Source organism: Apostichopus japonicus, chromosome 18 (genome assembly GCF_037975245.1).
Source record: "Apostichopus japonicus isolate 1M-3 chromosome 18, ASM3797524v1, whole genome shotgun sequence".
NCBI lineage: Eukaryota > Metazoa > Echinodermata > Holothuroidea > Aspidochirotida > Stichopodidae > Apostichopus > Apostichopus japonicus.
The window spans coordinates 4788539-4815793 of record NC_092578.1 but is presented as its reverse complement, the minus strand read 5'-3'; the positions used below and the strand labels follow the sequence as shown (position 1 = coordinate 4815793).

Sequence of the window (27255 nt, the reverse complement as noted above, 5' to 3'; positions counted from 1 at the left end):
TTTATTATTGGTTTTGTATTTAATTTTCGTTGGAGTACACGTTTCGTCACTATAAATATATATATATATATATATATATATATATATATATATATATATATATATATATATATGTATATATATATAAATATATATATATATATATATATATATATATATATATATATATATATATAGTTAGTTAGTTAGTTAGTTAGTTAGAGTGGTAGACATTGGGATCAATACTGATGACATTTATTGATAGTGTTTTCTTGCCAGTAAAAGACGCATTTTTGTATCGCATATAGTTATCAATGACTCTTATTTGTTTCATCAACATACGGAAATGTTACAGTGATTGCCTCCAAGTAAACTCCGTGACATACAAAATTATTAACTAATATTCTCATTCAATTACACGGTTGGGGCAGGGGGTGACTGGGCGAGGGAGAGAGAGAGGGGGGGTCTACCATACCTGCTACAAAGTCCCGATAAAGATAAACCCGAAACACAAGTATTGAGATGGTATGCTATGCCTCATTGTTGAATATTTCTATTCCAATCTATAAACAGTGAAGTAACAATTAAAGCCAAAAGACCAGAGAATTAGCGAAATTATCATTTATAGGTATATATCGAGATCAAGCTTGCAATAAGGTGACCACCAAACCTCCCAGTATACGTACTGTGGGGTCAATTACAGCCCCGGATTAACCAGTGGCATCGCCAGACATTTCAATCGGGGGGGGGTACAGGGAGGGCAGAGCACTTCATTAGAGGGGCACAATGTTTATTTGTGAATGCCGTCCTGCGGGAGGGGTCTAATGGGAGGGGGTGAGAAATTTGTGATTAATTAAGGGTCCTTGGATGCAATCTGTTGCTTTATTTTGCAACTTGAAGTAACTTCATGTTCAAGAATTTTCGGGCTTAGTCTGTCCGATATTTTTGTTTTTAGATTGAGGCGGATAGAAAAGTTATACAAAACATGGAATTAAACACTTTTGCTTTGATAATGTATTTAAATTAGAGTGTTGAAAGTTCAAACTGAATTTCATGCAGGGTAGTTGTGAAGTTTAAGCCTATGTGACCTTGCTAGTGAGAAAACAACTGGTTGTCATGGTCGGTGGAAAAAAGTTTCACTGATGAAGATAATACGTTTCGTCCTTTGTAAAAAGTTTTTGTTTGAGTATTCTTTTTGACACTACAAGTCTCCTCTGGGGGGACCTGGGGGAACGATTTTGGTTTGGGACACCCGATGACTGCATCACGGAATCTGCACCCGATGGCAATACTGCTTCGCGGTGCCTGACAGTCTTACTGGGCATGCTGTTCCAGATGACAAATTGGCACAATCTGTGACTGACAACGATGCTGTACTAACTTCTATTGATGTCGAATTGGCAGGAACTACAGGAGCCAATAGCGATATTGCATTTCTTGCTCTCAAGGTGGGGAAGTTTGTTGACGGTGTTTTTACTATATTGGTAAATGCCTTTGAAGACGTTGATGCTGAAAGCACTTCGGCGTTTGGTGGGGAAACGGGATCTGTTAAGGCTGTAGATGTATTTACTTCTACGGCAAATCTGGGCAAAGTCTCGTTATTACAAGATTCTAAAATGTTGTCAATTTTCCACAAAGCTAAAACCGTCTTCCCACTGGCTGGTTGACCACTTAGCCACAGCAGCTGAGGGTCCTTAAAATCGACGGCTAGTTGTTCGGGAGTTAACTGATACCACCGTGACATAATCTTGGCGGCTGTACCGTGTTCTTCTGTGATTTGGTGAACAGTCCACTGAATTGATTCGGCAACTGTCCTCGATTCTTTTTGTGGTCATTCCGGAGTTTTCTCGTCTTTGGCTGGTTTCACTTCCGTGAGTGAATAGGGACCTATCAACCTTCCGATTAATCTTTTGTGTAGACAATTATCAAAAAGGGAGTCATCTAACTCGGTTTTATGTAAATCAATTAGGGTCTTGTACCAATCGTGTAATGTGTTAGCAGTATTCAAATCCTCCTCGGTGATAATGTGACGAGAACATGCTTGACAATAATTAAATTCCGTCAAAGTATCTCTGCAACTCGATGGCAATGCCACGACTTTCAACAGCCAAATGTTCTTGTTACCATAGAGATCACTTGCAACCGTTGACAAAAAATTAGACGTCTTATCACACTGAGCAAACGCTTTTCTCACGACGTTTGTAAAATTATTCTTATGGTTTATGGCTTTGACCTCAACAACTACTAAACATTTTTTGGGGATTGAAATAAGTAAATCAATTTCACCTTCATTTATTCCCAGCTTCTTGAACGACTTCGATAAACTTGGTTGTATATCTAACAGTTTTTTTAAATAACTGGTTTTCCAATTGTATCCGTGAACAATGAAAGCTGATATCTTATGCTTTTCAAACATTTTCAAAAACATCCGCAGTACAATTTCTTCTGCCACCTCTCCCATCCTCTCTCTTTGCAAAGTATCATAGTTAAATTTCAAAAATGGTACCTCTGCACCCTGTTCTGAATCCTTTATGATATCTGGTGGTTCTCCGGGATGAACATATTCATATACAGGAGGACAAGCGTGCACAACTCTTTCATCAGATTGTGGAAAGTGATGAGTCACGTATCTTTCGTTAGCATCGTCAAAACTGAGATGTTCCCTGTGTCCTGCACCAAAATCAATATGAATTGTACCTCTCTCTCGAATACGTCCTAGTAGTTTAGAATCCCCATTTTGCTGGAGCAATTCTATACAGCTAGTTGAGCTGGGAGCACCATCTCCACAGTGGGCACACGGTGAAGCCATGGCTAGCGCAGAAGGGTCACGGTCTGACCACCTGTTCAAGAAATGCAAAGATAAAAGTCAAACCTTAATGTAAATTTTAAATTATTTTTTAAAGGTTGGAATTTGTTATATATATATAGCATCATTTTGTTATTCACTATGATGAACAGGAAATGGTGGGGGGGGGGGGTCTGTTGTATCCATGCACCACATGCACAGCATATTAATTTTTGCAATGTAAATCACATAAATAATTATCTTGCAAATCAATAAGCTGATGATGTTACATGTCCTGTTTGAAATTCTAGAGTTCCTAAACCAATAACCAAAGTTTGCTACTATAGCCCCAGTTGTATTTTGACCTTACCTTTACATTTTCTCAGTGAGGGGTGGTGCTCATTGTGTATGATGGTGGCAACTGGCCTATATGTGTCCTATAAGGTTTAGAGGGGTCTAGCATCTACATACTGTTTCATAACTTTCATTTTTAGGTAGGAAATAATGAAAACAGGCAGATACTGTAGAGCATGTGTGAACGAAAAGGCCATCATTATCATTATCGAAATACTGCTTGGGCGATGTACGATTAGCCAATGGATAACTGCTTACAGTACAACAATGAGTCACTCTGTCAATGAAACTGTCACGTACCGCCCTACTCAGAATTACATTCCGCTATGATTATAATCGACATGATATGTTTGTTACTTCTTGTACACTTCAATTCATTTAGGGAACTTGGCATGATTGGCATGCAACATACCAGTTAGAAACGAATTCTTAACAAATATATTATTAATTTTAACGAACAGAGATCCTCTGCCAAAAGAATTCTAAGCCCATAAAAAAAATTGCTTCAACTCACAGAGACACTAAATCGTACCTCTCCGGCGTATCCTCACCACGGTGACTGGTATGGTTATCACATCCTCACAAAAAGCACATTTCCGAAATAAAACCACGACTTAAAGACTAGAGGGTAGGTATGGTTGTTGTGTTGTTGAAATATTCGGTGACCCGGTCCATAAGGAACAAATAATAAACATGAAAACATGAAACAGTCAACTTGGCATTGTGTTATAGGGATTCAATTATGTCGGAGGTACAGACTTTGCTGGTGTTGGTAGGCTTATATCAGTAGTTCTACCTACTCATGTGCTGTACGTAGCATACAAGGGTGTACGTGCGTAGCTTTCCATTTGGACTTTAGCCCTAAACGTCAAGTCAATTTTCAATATGACTCATTATGAGATAATTTACCCTATCTTATGAATCTTTGGACTATCTTTACATAACCGATGTGCCTATGAGGTGCCATGCATGACAGAATTAAGTACACAGGTATATTTGTTTTAACGTCCATATGTATGCGATATTTGCAATATTTATGTGATAATGGTTTGTATGTTGATCAAACGAGCACCGAATTCCGTGTACGTTTGAACAATCACAAAATATCACTTCGAGACAATTTCCCACGTTTCCCAGTTGCTGAACACTTTTAATCTCCTCAATCAGTCTATATATAACCTCAAACATACACCCTCATATCATCAAAACGTAATGAAGCTAAACTGAATTGGATCCTGGAGACCAAGTTACATTTGGTAGGTAAATAGGTATTAACAAAAACCTTGGACTACTCTACCATGAAACCTTCCATAAATCATGTAATATCTCCTAAGACGCTTTTATTGTGACAATGTTATTGATAACGTTGTTTATGGTATTTTATTTGTAGGCTAAGTTTTTCATTTACCCTTACGGTTTTGCTGAGGAAGGTTCCCCTGTTTGAAATAATATGTCTTATTTCGTACCCGTCAAGTCAACTTACTGTGACCCTGTTTTTTTTTAAATTGGTTTTGTATTTTTTCGTTGGAGTACACGTGGTATATTTTTCACTATATATATATATATATATATATATATATATATATATATATATATATATATATATATATATATATATATATATATATATATATATATATATATATATATATAGTTAGTTAGTTAGTTAGTTAGTTAGTTAGTTAGTTAGTTAGTTAGTTAGTTAGAGTGGTAGACATTGGGATCAATACTGATGACATTTAGTGATAGTGTTTTTTTGTATCATTTTTGTATCGCATATAGTTATCAATGATCAGTGATTGCCTCCGAGTAAACTCCGTGACATACAATATTATTAACTAATATTTTCATTCAATTACACGGTTGGGGCAGGGGTGACTGGAGGGGGGGGAGAGAGAGAGATGTCTACCATATCTGCTACAAAGTCCCGATAAAGATAAACCCGAAACACAAGTATTGAGATGGTATGCTATGCCTAATTGTATTGAATATATCTCTTCCAAGCTATAAACAGTTCAGTAACAATTAAAGCCAAAAGACTAGAGAATTAGCGAAATTATCATTTATAGGTATATATCGAGATCAAGCTTGCAATAAGGTGACCACCAAACGTTCCTTCACTCGAGGGCAGCCCCCGGTTTGTTATGCCCGGCGTCAACGGACTTCATGCACTGCCCCAGTATCATAAGTGTTGTCGGAAAGACGGCCCGAATTTTATAGAGCCATCTGGACAATTTTATTTGTCCTGTTTGGCTTGCCGTGTGACGAAACAGCTTAACCGTTCAGTTCTACTACAATTTCTATTTGGGCAAAATAATTGTTCCTGGGAGGACATGACAGATATATGGTCCATTTAACAACCATCCTTAAAACAAAGACGACTACCAAAACACTGAAATGACTTCAAAATTAGTTACATCTCTCCCAGTAAACGTACTGTGGGGTCAATCACAGCCCCGAATTAACCAGTGGCATCGCCAGACATTTCAATCTGGGGGGGGGGGGGCACAGGGAGGGCAGAGCACTTCATTAGAGGGGCAAAGTGTTTATTTGTGAATGCCGTCCTGGGGGAGGGATCTAAAAGGAGGGGGTGAGAAATTGTTGATTAATTAAGGGTCCTTAGATGCAATCTGCTGTCTTATTTTGCAACTTGAAGTAACTTTATGTTCAAGAATTATCGGGCTTAGTCTGTCGATATTTATGTTTTTAGATTGAGACGGATAGGAAATTTATACAAAACATGGAATTAAACACTTTTGCTTTGATAATGTATTTAAATTATAGTGTTGAAAGATCAAACTGAATTTCATGCAGGGTAGTGGTGAAGTTTAAGCCTATGTGACCTTGTTAGTGAGAAAACAACTGGTTATTGTCATGGTCGGTGGAAAGAAGTTTCACTGATGAAGATAATACGTTTCGCCCTTTGTAAAAAGTTTTTGTTTGAGTATTCTTTTTGACACTACAAGTCTCCTCTGGGGGGACCTGGGGGCACGATTTTGTTTTGGGAGGTCACGTGCCCCCCTCCTCCCCAGGGCCACCCCTTGGCGACGCCACTGGGATTAACTACTCACGTCCATATGCAGTGGCGTGTGCAAAGATTCGTGGGCGAGGGCCAACGTCAGTCGGGGGCGGAATGCGTTCAAATGAGGCACTTTTTTACAAATCAAGAGTATTTATTGCCACAATTTTAATTATTTTTAAATTTAATATATATACTTAATTGAATGCATCATTTGGAAATTCGAAGTTTTAATTTATTCCCACATGAGATTCCGCTCCAACGACCCCAGGGGGCCAAAGCCCCCTTCACTGCAACATCATTGATCTGCCCTTGGTTTATTCCATAAAGGTTCAGTCAATTTTCAGACTGGTTATAGAAATATGCAATATATCAGTTGCAATGCAAATAAATTCTACACTATCTATGTTACATGGCATTCTGTCTAAAACGGTATTTACTTGAAATTAGACATTTCTAAACATGAAACTTCTCAAGTATTTTTCTGCCCGTCTAACCAAACTTGGGCATCATTTTGTATCTTCGTTAGTTTCTCAATTTGACTTTGAGCTTCGTTAACTCTATGAAGGAAACCGTCACTCGATGCTACCGCAATCTTTTCTCGCAACCTTGCCTTTTCATGCTCCAGATATTTAATGTATAATTCCTTTAATGTTTTCATGTCTGTAGTAGATGGTTCAATCTCCCTAATTTCCGCAACACCGTTATCTGCAGCGTTTTGTAATCGCATAACACTCTCTGCATATTTTGCCACTTTCTCATCGAAACAACCACCGTCTAACATGACCAACTGCCCTAATGTCCTGGTCAAACATTCCATCTCATAGCAGTCATCGTAAAACGCACTGTTCAAATCCACAAACACGATTGAACTCTCACAACCAGTGAAATGACGTACTGACGACAATATGATGCGATTGGTTCCTTCCTCCGGATATTCGTTTACGGAAAAGGGTATCAGCGGATCAAAGATGGTCAACATGGATGTTGCAATGCGTTGCTCGTCTAATGATATTAAAACTGCATCTTTCAATGCCAGTTCATGGTGGTCTAATAATTCCTTCCTAAGCACCCCTTGTTCTACCATGGATGTATGGAACATCCATAGGATGCGCATTACATGGCACACGAAACACTGATATGATGCATCAACGCAGCTGTCCTTACAGATACACCTCATTCGGTAGATTATCGGCCGATTCCCAGTCACTGCGTGGCCGAGTTTGTACTTCTTATCTAAGAAAATATTGACAAAGTCTACGTTCTGTTTTGACATTCTCATGATTCGATCGAGATGTACCATTCGGAAGCCGGGCAATGAGCCACGACGTGAATCTGTACCGGTGATAAATGGACTCTGAATTATCCATACATTACCTAGTCTTTTATCGTCAACACAATCTTTCCAGTCCATTTCGAACTGTTCAACATCGACCTGTTTAAGTAGCATTTGGCTCTCCTCTATGATGATGTGGAGTACCTTACCGGCGTGTTTGTCCTGTAGTTTGGCAATCAAATGTGGTAAGTTTTGACACTTATCCAAACTGTGTCGCTCGATTCCACAGTCGACCAGGTCAGAAGAATCTTTTATAAATACTTCACAGGTGTCGTCTACCTCATTGGTCAATAATTTTGTGATTTTTGCTCTGTATGTCTCTAAAAGGCAACTACGACTACGAGCGAACGGAGGTGAGAATCCATTAATGACATATAAAACGCATCCCTTGACGGAAGTATCCCCTCCGTCGGTATTTCTCTCCTCGGCTTGACTACTCAGCGGTCGTCTTTCACCACCTGAAGCACAACAATCACTTACTATTTCATCAGCTTTGTACAACCCCAAAATTGTCTTCCCACTCCCTGGTACACCCGTTATCCAAAGCAACTTTTCTTGCCGAAGGACCACAGAGAGTTGCGAAGGATTTAATTGGCGCCATATTGTCTGATCTGATTCATCCTTACTTGTAATTTGAGATACGGTCCTCCTTATGGAATCCGGTATCGTCCTGATTTGGATTAAAGATGCTGGACTGATTAATCGTCCGATTAGACCCACGTGGCTGTTAAGATCATGTTGAGAGGATTCCAGTTCGCTGGAACACTGTTTCAACAGTTGCAGAAACCAGCTGTACAAGACATCAGCATTCACCAGATCATCCGATGTAACGATATGTGTGAAACATGATTGGCAGTATAGTCTTTCCGCTGAAACGCGTTCACAGTTTGGTACAGCAACTGTTTTGATGATAGGTACTTGGAGACTGCCGCCGCCGCCATCATAAAGATCAGAAATTATCATTGATAAGAAGTCGAAAGTCTTCCCGCATTGCGAAAAGGCTTTGCTGACCACGCCGGTTATATTTCTATCTTCACTAACATCACTGACTGCTTTCACTTCCATCACTATTATACACTGGCCTGGGATAGAGATCAATAAATCAATTTCACCTTCTTTCGGAGAAAGTTTCTGAAATGATTCGGAGAGCTTGGTGAGATTTTTGATGTATTTGGCTTTCCACGGATATCCATGAATAATAAACGATGGGATTTGATATTTTTTTAACATTGTCCAGAACTGGACTATGATCATTTCCTCCGCGAGCTGACCTTTCCTCTTTCTTTTCAGGGTGCCATAGTCCCGGTCTACGGAGGATGCATGCGACCCATCCCCTGCCTCTTCGATGACATCGGAAGGTTCCTCTGGATATTCGTACTCAACTACCGGTGGACAACAGTAAACCGTTTTGTCAAGAGCTGGAAAATAACGCGACAAATACCTCCTGTTAGCTTCATCAAAAGTAAACGCCTCCTTGCAATTTCCTCCTAGATCAATCTCCAACTTCTGCTTCTGAAGTGCTTTGAAGAAAAACTGTTGGCCCTTTGGCACTTTCTTCTGATTTAAATTCTCTGTAAGTTGCTGACCTGATTGACTAAATCTGTCGCAGGCGTCACAGGGTGAGGCCATGATTGAACTTGGAACGAGGACATTCGGCTTTGAAATACACTAGGAACTTGCTGACAACAAGCCTGAAACACTTGCTCACCGGTATATATACTGCACATATACGCTGTTAAGTCTATACAGAACAGACTACGTGATAAACACTAGTATAGGCCAAAGTCTGGCAATCCAAACATTACAACACAGGGGTGTCAAATGTCATAATGTTCTCCATGTTGGCCGCAGCGTTAATAATCCATTTCACGACAGAGTATTACATTAACTATTATGTGTTGGTTGTTTTCAAGCTTGCTGTAATGCACGGTGGTTTATAACTTTGATTTCCATGTGTTTCCGTACGCACACAAACATATATTCACTTGTGTGACTCTTCATTCATGACACGAAGAAACGAGCGATAACCCTCACGACCTACAACACTCATAAATCACTTCACAGCAAGTTCATGTTTCATATATACTTACTACATAAGTTCGCTATAGTTATGTATTGTATTGTCGCCCCCGGTCTCAACACATCCGATCCGATCGGACTAATTGACCTTAACTCAGTATTGCATAGGTACTACCATATTCCAACGGGATATATTTTCGAAATATTACTTGTTTATTTTTTAATCTCTCCAAAACAAAACATAAATCTAGCAGGGTATATATAGTTATAACATCCGTCAGGGAGCAAATATTAATTTCCAGACACTACATGATAAAGGCAGTCTACAACACACACCGCTGTATATACACGGCATGTGCAATGCAATACACTCTCGCATAAGAAGATGAAACGTCATATGTAAACGATGCAAGAAAGTGGCGCTATATAATATCTGTCAACTATAGCAATACCATGGAGCTATAAACAGATTATAGCTACATGGTAATACAAACATGGGCGCTTTTAGAATACCCCACAATGTTGCATTTCTTGGATTTGTAAAGTTTTTCGACCGCATAGTTCTTCACAACTATATCTGACTCAGCAATATCAAGCGCTACAATGAGACGAGAAATCGTAACGTATTGTGATTTTTCATATGATCTTGGTGGGTGGCGAACATCGGCATAGGAGTAAAACGGGAAGGGATCTCCGGGATGCTATATCCCTGGTGGCGACAGGTCTAACGAGAGTGGAACGAAGTTCGGGCCGTTACAACCCCGGGGCCAGGGGGTCAATTCAAACGCCCAGTGAAAATATGAAATAAAAAATAATGTTTTCTCATTTTTTACGTCAAAGTTTCCGCCCACCAGAAAAATTCTTCATACTTACGCCCGAAAGTTTGCCGATTATACGTTACGCTTTCATAGACTGTCTTAATCCTAAACCAAACAAAACCCCAACTTTGTGTACCGCAATACTCTTGTATCAGGAAGTTGGATGTGACCATATTTACGTGAAATAGAATTGTCTTCAGATATGCTAACCGGTCGGATAATCGAGAAGTATCCGAGGGCCCACAGCAGTAGGGGGCCACTAGCCTATATATATCCCCCTAATCAAATCCGGTATTCAGTACGGTTGCGTACAAACAAACAAAATTTAAGTTCCAATATTCAAACTATGAGCATATTGTTATCTTAAGAGAGCACACGTTAAGAGGAGAAAAAACCATTTGCATGCAAACAGGCAAAGCATGTGTTTTTCTCTCTTTCATTTCAGTCATTTTCAAGTATTTCAGGGAACATACGCACCATTTCATAATTGAGTTCTGTTCTGACGCCGACACTCACTATCGGTATTTATTATGTATTTTTCAATACTGAACTTTTCAAGTGAGGATCCAAGAGGTATGGCGCCCCCCCCCCACCGCACTTCAACCCCACAAGAAACGTAGTTATTAGCACAACATTGTTTGTAGTCCTTATTATAAAGGTGATGTCCCCAAAAAGGCCTTAAAATACCCCATTTTCCGGTCTTAAAATTGCATTTTCTTTCTTAGAGAGGACCCTCAGACTCTATTATCTTGGAGTCGGCTTCAACGCCTTGGAATTACTGAAAACTGAGAGTCAGTGGGTTTTATCATTCGTTCAAGTTGTTGTATTCGTAAGTGAAGGGTTTAAGCTCGACACATTGTGTTAAGGGCCGAGGTTGGGGAGGGGGGGGGGGTGTGGTTGTTGAGCGAGGACCACGTCCCTTATTAATTTCGGGCTGGAAGAAGCGCAATGACTGTTTTAACAGGAGCCCAGTCTATCCAGATAACCTTCAGTACGCCCTGGAAAGAGATATTCAAAATTGTGAGCTATTGTCAGACTTCTTTTAACATCCATTGTCGACAGCCACCATCAAAGCATATAATTCCACACAGAAATATCTCAAAGCATCTAAAATATCATTTTCTCAGGGTAAGAACTTTGAAATAAAAGTACCTATGGAGTTTTAGCATGCTAGAATGTGGGGATATAAAAAATAAAAAAACATTGCTACAAAACTAGTAACAACTCGGTGTAATTTCTTGGATAGCGCCCTCTATTAACAACTTTGCGTCTATAGGCTATTACAACGGTATACATATATGATGGTCATTTGGGTTGGTTTGAACAAAGTGTTTCATCGTAATGGAAGTTTTCTTTAACATTAAAGTGCATCCTTTAACTATTTAACATACACAGTAGTTACTTGTTCAGGTGAGAAAGAATACCGTTTAACTTACTCATAAAATGACATCACACTTAAATATGTATTATCGTTCAGAGATAGCGAAGGATTTCGTTTACACAAATAGCTTATAAATAACATTGCCATTAAACAGTATATGATTACATTATCTTTCAATTACAATTCCTTCTGGACAAATGTTTCCAATTTTTTAGGATACAAAATTACCTAATTCAATTACCATGTGAAAGAAAACATCTGATGAAGGTGTGGGGCGACGGAGGGGAGGGGGTGGGGTGGGAGAAGGGAGGGGCTAACCGTTAGCTAACTCTTTGCTATATCTACAGCCTATTTCGATACTAAAAAAATACGGTATTACCTATGATGCCAATGACAACTAGACAGCAACAATAGAAGCCAAACTATGCAATAGACAAAGAAAAAACTGCATTTTTAAGCATATTTTATGAACGATTCTTTTGTAAAATCTTCTTTGAATCGTCATATCTGTATGAAGTCCTAGCAATATAGAATGTGCATATTCATCTAAGCATCTGACTAGCTTTTATGCTGACCATTGTAGCATGTTCGGTCAGATTTCTATTTTTCGTCACGTGAGAATTAACTGTGATGTATTAATATTAATGGGGACTTTATTCCAGAACAGTTTATATAGACAGGCTCTTCTTTATTACAGAGCCGTTTTATAGACATGCGGCTCAGCTTTATTCAACAGTAACACGCCCTCTATTCTAGGGCCTCTGTTACGCATGTTAAGGCTACACTCTATGGTAGAGAATTTTACGATGTTCGATTAGTTAAATAAAAGCACACTAATCCTGGAATAATCTAATCTCATACAAAACAGGTTACGTAACATATAGTTCGCGTGCCGTTATTGACACGGTAAAGACCCGGCAAACGAACTCGCAAGCCGCTTTTATGATAAGGACCAAAAGAAAAAGAAGAAGAAAATAAAAGAGAGACGTGATAACAGTACCATCAATGGCAGATAAAGGCACGACTTGAATCTGTTAATTGGTAACGAACGCCAAATGAGACTTTAAACAGGTGAATAAACTTAATCTATTGTTTGGGGGACCAGTGAACGGATGTTTACACAAATTAAAAGAGGATATAATCAATTAGATTAGAAAGAATTAAAATAGATCAAGCTACCGTAAGAACAACGAAGGCATGAAGTTGGGCCAGTGTTTTTATTCTTTCCTTCTATGCTTTACTGAATGTAACCATGTCCATACAAATCTTCAGCTTCGACTAATTTGGCGGGAAAAATACATGTATGTAGCATGCGAAGTTATACAATGCTATATTGCTCTGTTGATTGAAATCATCGTATGCTTAAGACCACAATTGGGGTGCAGCATACACTTTTACGCCCATTTTCTAGTTACTTTAATATCTAACCAGTGTATTCATAATATCTGTTATATATCTATTAATATGGATACGTTTTTCTTGTTTGATTAAATCGGTTATCTTTATTGTTAAGAGTGTTGTGGAGAACATTAAGATGTGACTATGGATGATAGGCTAGAAAATTTACCCGAAATATGTTTATGGTTTTCATAAAAAAAAGTTATAGCATTTTGTAGTTCTACTGTTATAATCTTCCATCTACATGTGTAAGCGAACTCTACTACTCACAAATAAAATAAATAAAAGAGAAAATACAGACGTGTGCATTCAGTCGTTTTTGATAAGTAAAAAACGAAAATACATTTTTATTAAACAGAAACCAACGGTTTTCTTTCCACTGGATATATACCATAAAGAGGATGCCGATTTTTTACGATGATGTAGTCGCGTGCCCGACTTCTTCCGCCCTGCCAATCTGTGTACGTCCCTCACCCCTCCCCCACTCCCTCCCTCACCACAACCTCCACCCTGAAACTCGACCCCCGCACAACGATTTTTCGTTTACACTTCACCCCCAAAACAAAGAACGAAAAAGGCGTGAAATAAATTAAAGATCCCCCCAAAAAAATTATGTTTTCTGTAAAAAAAAAAGAATATTTCACTAGTATATAGAACTGTCTGTTCACGCGGTACATTGGTCACAGACCTGACCATAATCTGCCTTTGTATCGTTTTTTGATACATTCATTGTCCGTTTGAAAAAAAAAGCAACGGTTTTGCACTTTTAATCTATAGTAAACAGAAACAGGTTTACACGCGTACTTTTTGCAAGGACTCTCCCTATAATAGGCTACAGGCTATATAGGCCTATCCCGTTTGAATTCATTCATTATATGAAAAACGAAAATGAACTAAAAACTGTTACTTACAATCAAATGCATCTTAACCTATTAACCTAGAAAATGTCGATATAGCCTTTAGTTATAAATGCTTCGAAAACAAGCTACTTAACTAAGAGGGAAAGAAAGAAGGGGGAAATGGTTTAAGGGTCTTCATGAGAGAAATCATTTTAATTAGGTTGTTAAGCGAGGTGTGAAGCACACGCCAGTTTCGCATATTAGAGCCATACGCCTAAAGTCAATACAAATGTCTTTGTGAAAACCGACTTCATCAAACAAGGCATGCGTATGCATTATCATAGATGTAATAGGTAATTTGAATACATTGTTATGTAGTAAAGTAACTAATTAAATAGTTCACGGGGGTTGGCAAATAACTTTTTCCAAACAAACTACGCAAAATATTTGTATCCTTCACCTTTTCCCTCTTATCATTCAATACATTTTTACTGAAAAATATGTACATTACTACAAAGAAAGGGCAAGGTTATATATAAAGGCTAAACCTTTGACTCTTGGAGGAGGATAGGTGGGGGACGCTTACCCCCCCCCCCCCGAAAAAAACAAAATACACTATTAATAATGTGACTATACTATATTATGTATTGCCTATATGCGTAGACTAGATTCACATGATATATATATATATATATATATATATATATATATATATATATATATATATGTGTGTGTATATGTATATGTATATATATAGACATATATATATATATATATATATATATATATATATATATATATATAACCATGAGCATTACTGCACGTAAATAACTTAGACAATGGAATCTCATTAGCTCTATTGTTTTGAAGATAATAGGGAAGGAAAAGATATAAAAAAGGAACCTCAAAGTCTAGTATGGCACCTGTATGTATGTATGTTCAAATGTTACCCAATGGTGATGCTAATTAGGTTATTACAATGGCATAATCACGTGTATTCTGTCCCCCAACCCCAACCCAACCTATAGATTCCAAAGGCCTCATCCCCTCTTCTCAAGGCTAAGAAGTATAATGATCTAAACTTAATGATAAAAAAGCGTTTGCGTAACGTTCTTCAGCGTTATAAACCGACCACCATCAGACGCGGATCCGTGGGCACCCCCCCCCCCCCCCTAACCCCAATCATGAATTCACACAGTAGTAATAAGCACAATCCTACGTTAGCTCACTTAGAATTCGCAAAATTTGTAAAAGTTTCTTTGTGTCTGTGTAAGGGTGCTGCCATACCCTCCTTCCCAACCCCTCTACATGGGTTATCGACAATTCAACGACACAAGGGCCCCTATCATTACTGCACACAACTTCTGTATTTTGTCCCCTTACCCTTCCTCAAAGGCTTAACCTACGATCATTATCACACATCCGATGCGGCTATATTATTATACCGAATGTGAGAAACTACTATAGGACTTATAAAAGTATCCAATGTGGTGAAGGACTGTATAAACGACACAAAGTTACATTTCCTTCAAAAAGTACTAGGGGATGGCGGGGGCGTGGGGGGGGGGTCTTAAATAATTCAGGGTAAAAGGTGAGGAGATAAGGACAAGTTTCTTGGATTTGCGGTTATATTGGCTAAAGGTTTGGGTTAACTCTTTAAAATTAAGTACACTTTGTCTTGTAATTATATAGTAAGTGTGTCCAATGGCAAACATTACCCCCCCCCCCACCTCCCGCCCCCTTTGTACCTCCAGACGGCAACACATTGGGAAGGAAACGCGGTGGTTGGCTTGTTTACTTGTTTATTCTGCTTGTTTGTTGATGTATGTGTAGTAAATTAAACTAAGGTACACTGTAAAATTAAATTGAAGTGGCAAACTAGCATACTACGATTTTGGTTCTCTGTCTTAACCATTTAAATTAAGTCCTCTCTCTTTTTTACTTTCTTTCTTCTTTTATTTTTCTTTCTCTGTCTCTCTCTCTCTTTCCCTTTCGTTCCTCTGTTCCTTGAAAACATATCTCCCACCTTATAGTGCAACGTTGTTTCCATTCCGATCTTTCACCTTTGTGACTTAACGCTTACTCAAGGCCCCCAAATGATTGACTCATACCGAGGGAACACAGACGAAACCTTGAGACATTCAAATCGATAATGTCTCCCTAATTATTGAAAAGAACAAAAGTAAATAGTAACATGTTGAAACTAAGAAGACGAGAAAACGATGTTACCCTCTCTTCCCCGTTTATCGTGAGGCTCTACCGGTACACGTTACATATCATGACCTAAAAGACCCTCCATATTTAATGACAAAACAAAAGTCCCCTCCCCCCCCCCTACAACCCAGGAAAATAAATACATAATCGGTTCAATTCGATTCTTTCAGCTGCAAGGTTGGAAGATGAAAGGTGGGGGGGGGGGGGGGAGAACCACAGTGGATGTTGTAATAAAGAGAATAAATGACCGGTATATGCTTTAAACAAACATGCAATAGACACAAAGCATAGTTAATGTTGCTTCTTTGAAAGTTTAACCTTGCACATAATTCAATAAAAAAAAACAGTTTCAAATGTACCTCATGTTGTAACAAAAGAAAATAAAAAGAATCTTTCACGAAATGTTCGACTAACCATCTGGATGAGAAAGAAATTAACAGCTTAATCAATGAATAAGATCATCGAGAGATACATTCCACATCTTTCGATTACCAGTACTATATGCGAAGACACACTTATGTAGACTAGTTAATTCTTATTGTGTAAATGAAACCAATATCGATCCATGATTGCACGCGCTTCCGGGTGAGGTCAGAAAGGTCAGATATATTTAATCATAGACTTGCCGTGGGTATGTGACTAATTGTATAGAGTATTTCATTCCATCTTTAAGCTGCATTTTAAATGTTAAAAACAAATCGATTTGGTTTCACGAATCTCAGATTTCCTTCATATATATAATATTCATGGTATTAGACTTGCAAATATTTGAAGGAAAGGGGGGGGGAGACTAAAATAAAGCTATATCAGCGGACTCTATAATAAACCGAATGATAATTGGATATAAGCTACATGCCAAAGTGAACTTTACAAAGCATTTTGTTTAATCACATAAAGCTACTGAAATAAATCTATCACCGGACTCATATATAATAAAGCAAGCAATTATTGTGTATACATTTAAAGTGACACCAAGAAACAAAAACAGTCTTAACATGTAAGATTTGCAACATAAAACGATAAATTAATAACGAAAAGGGAAACAGGGTGTGGTATGGTAGTGCTTTAGAGGGCATATTTCTTTCAACATACTCTAAGATGACACTATATAGTCTCCGAAAGGTGCATATGTCATAGTGACAAGTGCCTGCTATTTATCATGCACTATAGTGCACCTTATTACACTATAATGCACTATATCAGTATAGGTCACGTATATTGATTAAAGGACCATGTCACTATCGGTCCCAAATTTCACGATGCGTATAAAGTTGCTAAAGGTTTGCAAAAAGTCCTGACCCTACCAGATTGATTATGTGTGACCATAATTTGACTTTCTAGCATATTGGTGGGCAATGGTAATGACATTTGACAAGGAAAGTCCAGGTTACAATTTTTTGTTTTAATTTGTTGGACGGATGACAGAGTGAACATAATCTCTACGCATCCTGAAGAAATTTGCATTATGTCTACGTATTTTCTTTTTTTGCGAGAAAAATACAATTGAAGTTGACACTTTTTTGTACAAAATATGAACTTGTAGCAAACAGGTGATATCTCATAGAATCACACATGACAGATTTCAGGAGCAGATCCAGCATTTTAGAAAAAAAAGATTGTGGCCTTGCATGGAAGTCGCATTCAACGAACCCAAACCCGCACCCCTCATTCGTACAAAAAAACTTTGATCCGCCAACAGTGGTCCATAAGGAGTGTTAGCTCAGTGGTTAACGCCGGTGCTTTCCAATCATAAGGACTAAGGTTCGAGTCACTCCAAGGTTAATGTATGTCGTCCAGTTATAGCGTTGTTGATAATTGACAATTCATATTCACGAATGTAAGAGACTGACTTTGGTCAGCTTCCGGCTTTGATAAGCCAATGAGGCTTCTTCGCGAGTTCCTGCTTGCAGGAGGATCTAATATACATACAAATACAAACATACATGAAGGTTCATGCTCTTAATAAAATCAGTTGAAAACTTGACCCAGCCCCCCCCCCCCTCCCCCAAGCACACCCACACACATGTGCAAATCACTGATTTCATTGGGAACGAGCATACACAAGTTAATATGTACCGGTATATATATTTGAGTGAATTCATTTCTCCATGACCCTTTTGGCGTTCCTTCTACCATTTAGTTTTGGGGCTAGTTTTTTTTTATGATTAGAAAGAAAATAGTGTGGTGTGTTAAAATCCGATAGCCCAGACTGATAGCCCAGACTGGACACGAAATTACTGCTTTTTTTAAAAGACGTTAACAATGGTGGGGTGGTCTCTTCTTGATTTTGTTTTATATTTGTTTTAAACAGGTTCATTTGCGACGTAACAAATAACCTGATTTAGCTCACTGTCAAATATGAGACTATTCGACCGTTCTTCTCATAATGATACTACAATGAAGCGGGTCAGTGAGTCTACCCCGAGCAGGCCTGTAGACTCACCATACCTACAGCATACAGTATACATGTACTGGGCCGGAGGGGCCAGGAGGAAAAATGAAGACTTCTAAAGAAGGGTTATGGGAGGGGAGGGAGGGGGAGGGGAGGAGAGGGGAGGGGGAGCGGGGATGGAGGGAGGGAGAGATGGATCTATTTCATGGCATCAGTAACCACTTGAATATGTCATACGTCGTTGTCTCGTACTAGTTCATTAAACAACGAAACCTGGTTTATAAAGTAAATAGGTGGCAGTATACAGAGGGTAAAAGGTAGAGTGATTCAAACTTTGGTATACATACATATATGAAATCCTAATGGAGGGAGAAGTGAAAAAAATATTGCGGATGGGGTCCGATAGAGCATGCCGCATATCAAAAAGGATCTTTCTGTTTAAAAAGAAAAATTAGGTAATGATCGCTATTGGCCTGTAACACTGTTAATCATCCTCGTAAAAGTTCCATTGGCGTGTTTCCGTATTGTGTAAGTGTAAGCCACCAATTGATCAAGCTTATCATAAATACTACGAGACCCAATCTCCTATCGTATTTTACACAATGTAGAAATAATGAGGTAAAGCGCCCTCTTTTATGGCAACTTTGAGAAAAACCTTTTTTTTAAATATTTTTTTATATTATTTCTTTCTTTACGCTTTCTTTTCTCTTTTGTCCTCTTTATTTCTTTTCTTTTTCTTTTTCGAAAGTTTCGCAACCTGCAGTACGTAAACTGACACAAGACCCAATTCCACGAAAAGCGACATGATCAACTCACACGTACACACAAACACACACACTCATATATATATATATACATATAAACATGTATATATACATATATATATATATATATATATATATATATATATATATATATATATATATGTTTATATATTTATATATATCTATATATAGATTTGGATGGTACTTCACTCTTTCAATTGCGGAGTAAGACACGCGGTAGCACCAGGCTTTTAACATCGTGATGTGTGTCACTGATTCACAACCTCTCGTCAATTAATAAACCAACAACGAACACATTCTTTCGCTACGAATGTTTCTAAGAAACGCGTTTACAGAAAGTACGTCACTACTGTTGTGTTGTCATACTGGTCTTTCTGGCATGACAGACGTCGGTAATAGGCCTATCTTGTTTTCTTAACAGGAAACACTCTGTAAACTTGAAGAAATCTGTCGCACGAGGGTTGTCGTCTACAACGGCATGGCGATTGCTCGTTTTTTTTTTTTCCTTGTCTTTATTTTATTCTATTTTTTTGCGTTTTTTATTTCTCTCTCTCCACCTCTCTCTCTCTATTTCTGTCTCTCTTTACCGCCACCTCTCTGTTTTGTCGCATTGTTTGTTCTCAACTTGGTGTGTACTTTTTATTCTGTGGACGGTTGCTCCCAATATTCTCTGCGTTAGCAAACATCGTATTAAGAAGCAGAAACGCTAGGGTGTCTGTCTTACCCAATCCATCACTTTCCTTTTGTTTTTGCATACACCTTCATATACTGATCGAGAGTAACATCGGAAAATTACATATATATGTTTAAATGTTTTTTTTTTCCAGGGGATCAGGTTTAGCGAGGATGAAGAATGATTTCATAAACACAATATAGGATTTCACACATAATTAAAAGTTCAAACACAATAGAAGAGAAATATAGAACGTTTACAAAAGTGATAGGTGCTGTGGAAATGTATAATATATATATATATATATATATATGCAGAGTTGTCTGATGATCGCTCAACGCGTGAAACGCTGAGTAACAACTACTAGTGTTCCACTAGTCTCAACATATATATATATATATTATATATATTATGGAAAGCGGGGTGAAATTCACAAGGGTTGAAATGATTGTGAGTGAAATGTTTTCATATTAGGCAGGTGTATCTAAATTTGACAACGACTAAACAAGGAAGGAAAACCCCAAGACAAAGGGAAACAGAGAGAGAGAGAAACAATCAAGGAGGTTAGGGAACATGCTTTGTTTTCGTTGCAAAAGCTGATGTATCACATATTCAAAAATAGGCTGCTTTGCCAATTCAAAGACCTTCATTAAACATGCTCAGAAGACTACAGTGGATAGGGGAGCGGGCGGCGAAAGTCGTTTACTTTGGCAAAAAGAACAAATGTGAACAACCAGGACTGATTATCCTTTTACAATTGGAAAAAAATGTTTGATACATTTCTTTGTTTCGTATCCCCCCCCTCACCCCCTCCCCCTCCTCCTTTGTTTTGACGAAAAAGAATATTATGAAATTCCTATATAGTCAGATTATATATTATATATTTATAAGAAGATCAACATAAAGTTAGCAACAAAAAATAAAAGGTTTTTAAATTTGATTAAAAATAAAATGAATGAATAGCAAGAAATACAACCATGATATTATTATTAATAATAATAATCATGTTATTAATATTAACAATAATAATAATAATAATAATCACAACAATAATAATCATAACAATAATAATAATAATAATAATATTTGTAGATCGTGTCAAAATCTTCAAACCCAGCTTTTATTCCTTTCTCTTACATCTTTTTCTTTCATCAACTGTAAATTTGTTTGAGTATTTTGATACAAGAGCTTTTTTTTTTTACAAGAGACCAAAGTAGGGTCATTCATGTTGAAAATGACCCCATTGAAACACGTGCATGCGTGCTTAGATGCGGTGCCGAGCTTCAGTGGCGAAGAATTATACCATCGATATAAAAAAAGAAGACACTTTCTGAATTTCTCTTTCCGATACGCTGGTAATTCGGTTTACGTCATTGGATATAGAATTATTCCTGTTTTTTTGTGTCTGTTTTGGAGGATGTTGTGAAGTATAAGGTCGTATTTTGTCATTCTTATACAATGCGCGTTAACGATCCTATGTGTAATGTTAAAAGATTAGGTTATGTATTTTTATTATATTTTATATTTGAGGTTTTTTGTTGTTGTTGACAGAATGGATTCTTGAAATGGTTTTCGTCAACCCTAAAAGCAAATTTATATAAATGATGATTATTTTTTTAATTGTTATTGCAATTCTTTTCGAATCATTTTACTCGTGAACAAAATATATTGTAGCAAATCTACGTCATAAAAGCATTGAGACGTTAGATTTAAGTTACATGTTGTCGATGCGACGTACCCTGGAACACCAACAAATAGGGGTTAAACATTTCATAGTTATTTCTAGTTTAAGTTGTAATTGTCAAGAATGGTTTGCTCATAAAACTTGCAAACAAATTTTTCTGTTTTTCTTTGTTCCGTATAGGCTGTAATCATTTTGTTGTTGTTAACAATTGGACTCATCAGTCATTAAGAATGTTGTAACAATTTATCGCGCTTCGGCTTGATCTAAGATAAGGTGGACTCCAAGGAGTAATTAATTGGCTCCACGACAAACTCCTTTCTTATGCAATACTAATAAAATAAAATGGTTACTTTTGTGATTAAAAAAAAAAGTACATACAACATGGATTATTTTTTTTTTGGAATAGTATTCAGTTTGAAGATGTCTGGTTTTGTTTTGTTTTAGATGTCAACGTGTCCGTACTGTTCAAAAGCAGAACCAAGTGGTTCGATTCCCTCACGTAGCTGCGCGTAACCCGTGTGAAGGGTGCATTTGGTTCTCGTTTCGTGTTCCTTGCAAGTTTCTCGGCGGATGAGAACAAATGTTAGAGTTCAATTAAAATAAAGATAGAACAAAATACTAATTAAATTATCAGGAAAACACATTAGCTAATTTTTAATTAATCCGTGCTTTCATCTCCGCTTGATCATTGTCAAGGTTTCCCCACCGTTGGTGACCTTTCACCTCTTCACGTGTCCGACGAACCACGTGGGTGCCGTTCGACGGTATTCAATGGACGCAACGCGTCCAAATACACGCAAATTGGTAGATTCATTTTGTAAGAAAATTAAGGCTTTCTGTGATATTGTTTTCGGCTTTTTGCCATTTTTGGGGCAATTTGGACATTGCTAGTTGACCTTTCCTTCCATCTTTGTGTATTACGTTCACCATACACCCATGGACGCCTTCGCCGAAGTGGTCAAATGGGCGTGTCGGCACGAGTGACGAATGTTGACGAAAGTTCGGCATTTTTGGGCGCGATGGACACAAAAGTTGGCCGGCACGCCGTGAGCTTTTCTAGAGGCACCTGCAAAATGTTTGAACCTTTCGCAGCTGAATCAAATGAAACTTTGGACCCTCTCTCGTTCTGTGAGAGTAACGAAACGTGTCTGTTCTCCCATGTATGTGTGTATACCTTAGCAAGATAAGGAACCGTTAGTTACCACTGCCGATCGTTTTTCCCCCCAAGTCTGTGTCAGCGACACGCGTTTCTTGCAAGATGATATCTCTTTACCAGCTGCGTGAGCCTATCTGAGGATCGTGCTTTGCAAATCAAACAAGGTACCAGCATCACCCCCCGCCTTATCTAGCCTCGTGGGATACTCTGCTCATCTTATTGGTGGTGACGAGACGTTTTTGTTAAACAGTCGGCATGTTAGCTCGGCCTTGGTTAAAGAAAGAGAACAAAAAATTCTTTCAATCATTAAAGACAACTCTTTGCTCGAATCAATTTTTAGTCAAAGAAGGAGCAAAAAAAAAAAAACTACTGGTGAGTTATAAATGCCCGGTTGCATTTTAAACAGATGAAATATTATCAAACACGACGTTTATTGCCCTACAGCTGCTGGGGAGGTTCCTATACGTCAGCTTCGAGACCAGCGCACATCGGTGCATCAGAGATGTACCTTCGACAGCATTATAGCACGGCATGTCTAACATTCACTCGAGCGGACAATTTTGCGAAGGAAGCAAAAAAAAATGCAAATTAACCTGAAGACTTTTTTTTTCTGTTCTTTTCTTTTTCCTTGATGGAAAACAAATCTTCAGTAATAATAACTTGGTGTTTGGCAGGTGCATGCGTCTTACCTTACTCCGTGAAATGCTCGACGCAATATAGAGAACACAAAGGGACATTGCGGAGAGGCGCAAGCGACTAGTCACACGCCGGGTCTCGCCAGGCCTCCGCCCGAAAACATTAACCCAATCGTTCTGTTCGTCTGGACGCAAACAAAGCCCCTCCTGTCGACGTTGTTTGCTTCACAGCTTACAATATTAACTAGATAATTGAAAACTGTCTGTTTTGAGGCCCTGCGCACGTCCCGCCTAGTTTGTGCCCAGCAACGATCATGACGAAGCTGCCGACGCTGCTGGGAGCATGACGGCCAGATTACGTCTCTGATTTCCCCCCTCATATTTTTTTTATTTTTTAGTTGATAGGGGAGGAAAAAGGGAGAGAGAGAGAGAGCAATCGGTTTGGGGACTGTTCTGCAAACAGCTGCCAAAGTTGTCTCTACGCTGAACTAGTCCAGCTGCATGCTATTATGCGGGTATAGAATGAGAATACAGCGTTCGGTAGGAGGCGCGTCCACAAAATGGCACCGTCGTGCGGCGAGACAGCCGTCCTGTTCTTGGCGAATTGAAATCAAATCAGAAGCAGTTTTTTTATCGCTTTGAAGCTAAACGTTTTTTGTGGCAAATGCACCTGCAACAGCTTTTAAGTTCTTACAAGTCAAACAGACACGCCCATGCCATTTAACTAATCGCAAATCCCCAGGTATTTTCGCCCCCTCAATCGTATGTTCAAACATACTGGAATCAAAGCCGCGGTTTTTTTGACGAGGTCGAATGGATGCGAAACAAACCGACTCCCGCCAGAAAAGAGGGAAGAAAAAAATTTACGTCTTTTTTTTTCTGCTCCATGATCGTTCATTGTGTTTCCATGGCAGAGTAATGGGGATTTTCCTCAGCTTAAGATGATTAAAAGGTGGCATGGGAATACCGAGGTCACCAAAGGTCATGTATGACGTCATCAGAGATCGTGACATTTTCTCATTTTTGGTATCATCACGTGTCACGGCATTTGATACGTTCGATCGTCCCACCGCCGTCTCCCTAGAATCCATTCAAATGTGTTGGCAAAAATAATTGTCTGAGTTTACTTTTATTCTTTTGTAGTAAAATGTGACATATACGTCCTTGTTCCAGTCTAGGTTTCTACTCATCATCCCTATAACCCTCTTCGGTCACTAACGGGGGGCATGGCTACCTACAGAGGAAATTTCAAAGTAGACGTGATTTTTGCCATTGAGAATAATATATCGAGACGCTTTTTTTTAAGTTGCAAAATCTAAGGAGAAGAATTGAAATATTCATGTACGACAAATATCAGGAGAGAATAAATGCATTCACGTAAAATTGAAAATTGATATACACATAATCTCTAACTTTAATTCTAGACATTTGTCATTGTTACGTCATATGCGTTGTGATGATGGATGGAGAAATTTCCTCAAAAATTTCGATTCAGAAAAAGAAAGAAAAATCGTGGGAGAATGACGTCAAGAAATGTCGGAACAAATAATCATCATTTCCAAAACGAAATAACGCAACGTCTGTAAATGGAGACTAATTTTGTTATCTTGAACCGACTATTTACGAATACTGGATTTAATCCATAACCCTGCAGCTTCTTGTCTTTTGTACCAAAATAAACAAACTTCTGTCAAATGGTATAATCAACTTATTAATAATATAATTTCAAATTCTTTCTTTTCTTTCAACAACAACCAAAAACGTCATTTTAAGCATTTTTTCCCGTATATTTTATACGCTCATTATTTTGTCTTTAACAATTGATAAATTTATCGATAAAAGTTCTCATCTCCAATTATCTTCATTTGTTTGTCTTTACTGCAATCCTATGCCGAAAATGAATTTCTCCAATTGATCACTTAAATATTGCATCCCTTTTCTTTTCGATAATTGTATCAAACATTTCTCTCCGAAACTGAGGAAAAAATTCATTGACATTTACTGTATACCAAAAAGTGCAACAAAGTCAAGTTGAGAGCCTAGATGAATACCATATAGTTATTATGCACTCACCTGTTTAAAGTTATCTTATAATCAATTTTCGGTCAGTGCACATATTTTGAAAGCTCACAAGCCTAACGAAATTAATTTTACGTATGGCGAGTTTATCGAGTCTGCAGGGTGTCTGTAAAAATCACCTGTTTTTATTACTATTTTTTTTTTTTTTTGCCTTCTTTAAATACAATCCTTCAGTAAGTCAATACAAAGTTTCCATAAAACTTTAACATATGAGAATAAATATATTTTCTTAGTTTGAAATCATTATTTCAATTCTTAAAGATAAACTATCCAATCCTCTTTGACGGAACATTTTTCTGACGGTTAATTCTTACAAAAATAGTTATATTTTGGCAACAGGTGGCTTGGCATTCTGTCCCATTGATGTGTATACGGCGTCTCCGATTGTGTGACCTTGAACAAACCTCCAAAATAAGGGCATGGCGTTTTAGTGAATTTAATAGACGTCAATCATAATAATTATATAATTATTACTGATCAACCTTATTCTTCTTCTTCTTCTTCTTCCTTGTTTTGTTTTCAGTTTATTATAATATTGAAATCATCTTTAGGCTATGCAGCTTAAAAAAAAAAAAATTCAAACGTCCACATTTTCGATCACAAACGACACAAAATAGTTAACTTTGGAAAAAAAAAGCAATTTCAAAGTGTAATGTTCCTTACCCGGAGTCCCACCCCACTAGCCTTGAATCGTCAAAAGGGCCTCCTCCTCCTCCTCTGCCTCACCCCCCCCCCCCCAAGTCAAGAAAAACATGTTAGAGTCGAAACCTGGTAGCTTATATTTTCAAAATACCTCTGTTTGTTTCTCTGTTCGTAAGCCCCCCCCCCACCCGCCCCCACCCCAAAGCGCTGGAAATTAATAATGAAAGCGAAAGTGATTATTTACGTATTTGCAAAAATGTTGCAAACTTTCTCTTAAAACGTGAATCAAAAATAGTTATTGAATGTTTTGTTGCGTGGCTTTTTCTGTATGTTTACGTTCGTTTGTTTGTTCTGTTCGTGAATTCACGAGAAACAAAATATGTATTTACTATCTTTGACCTTTTCTTTACATTTCTTATTCACATGGTGTAAATCCTGTTACCAATTAGGTAAAATGTACAGTTTCCTACAATTTCAAATTTAATGTTTTTGTCTGTTAACTTGTCGATACATTTTGGGGCCGAAATTCCCACGAATACTTAATCTTTGCATTAGCTTCACTAAGTAACTTTTATTTCGAAATCAAGAAGGGAACAACAAAACCATGTAATATCTTTAATAGATATAACTGAAACATTTGCTATTAACAATTCCCCGAATTAGCTAATTGAAAATCGTCATGGAGCTGTGATGTTCCAAATATGTGATGTCTTTTTCATTTCATATTTTCAAGGTTGAAGGTACTGTGGACACCATCGTGGCGAGATTTGATGTCTGAAATTAGGGGGGGCGACAACCTGGGTGGGGGTTGGGGGGTGGTCGCCCTCCCTATCAATATAGGGTATATATGTATTTATAGGGTATATCCCGAGTACTATAGAGTTGTGTATTTGTAAATGTAATTATGCCATCTGCATAAAACTGTTGCCAGATTTGTTAAGCGACATGAAAAGTTAACAAGTGGTCAATCTTACCTGTGGATCTGACTATAATCAACAAGAAACCAAGACTATGTGACAGAGAGGTATGAGTCATCGATAGCAGCAGTTCAGGAGGCCCACTTGAGT

The 27255-nt window shown here is 38.0% G+C and overlaps 1 protein-coding gene across 1 annotated transcript in view; it reads right to left on the bottom strand.

The window, feature by feature from the left end:
* Window positions 1-190: 190 nt before the first annotated feature.
* LOC139958608 (uncharacterized) overlaps window positions 191-27255 on the bottom strand; it is a 42483-nt gene continuing 15418 nt past the window's right edge. The window contains exon 2 of the mRNA XM_071955805.1: window positions 191-2819. Within this exon, the coding sequence (XP_071811906.1) occupies window positions 1811-2788 (978 nt within the window). The 5' untranslated portion in view covers window positions 2789-2819 and the 3' untranslated portion in view covers window positions 191-1810. The remainder of the gene's footprint in view (window positions 2820-27255) is intronic.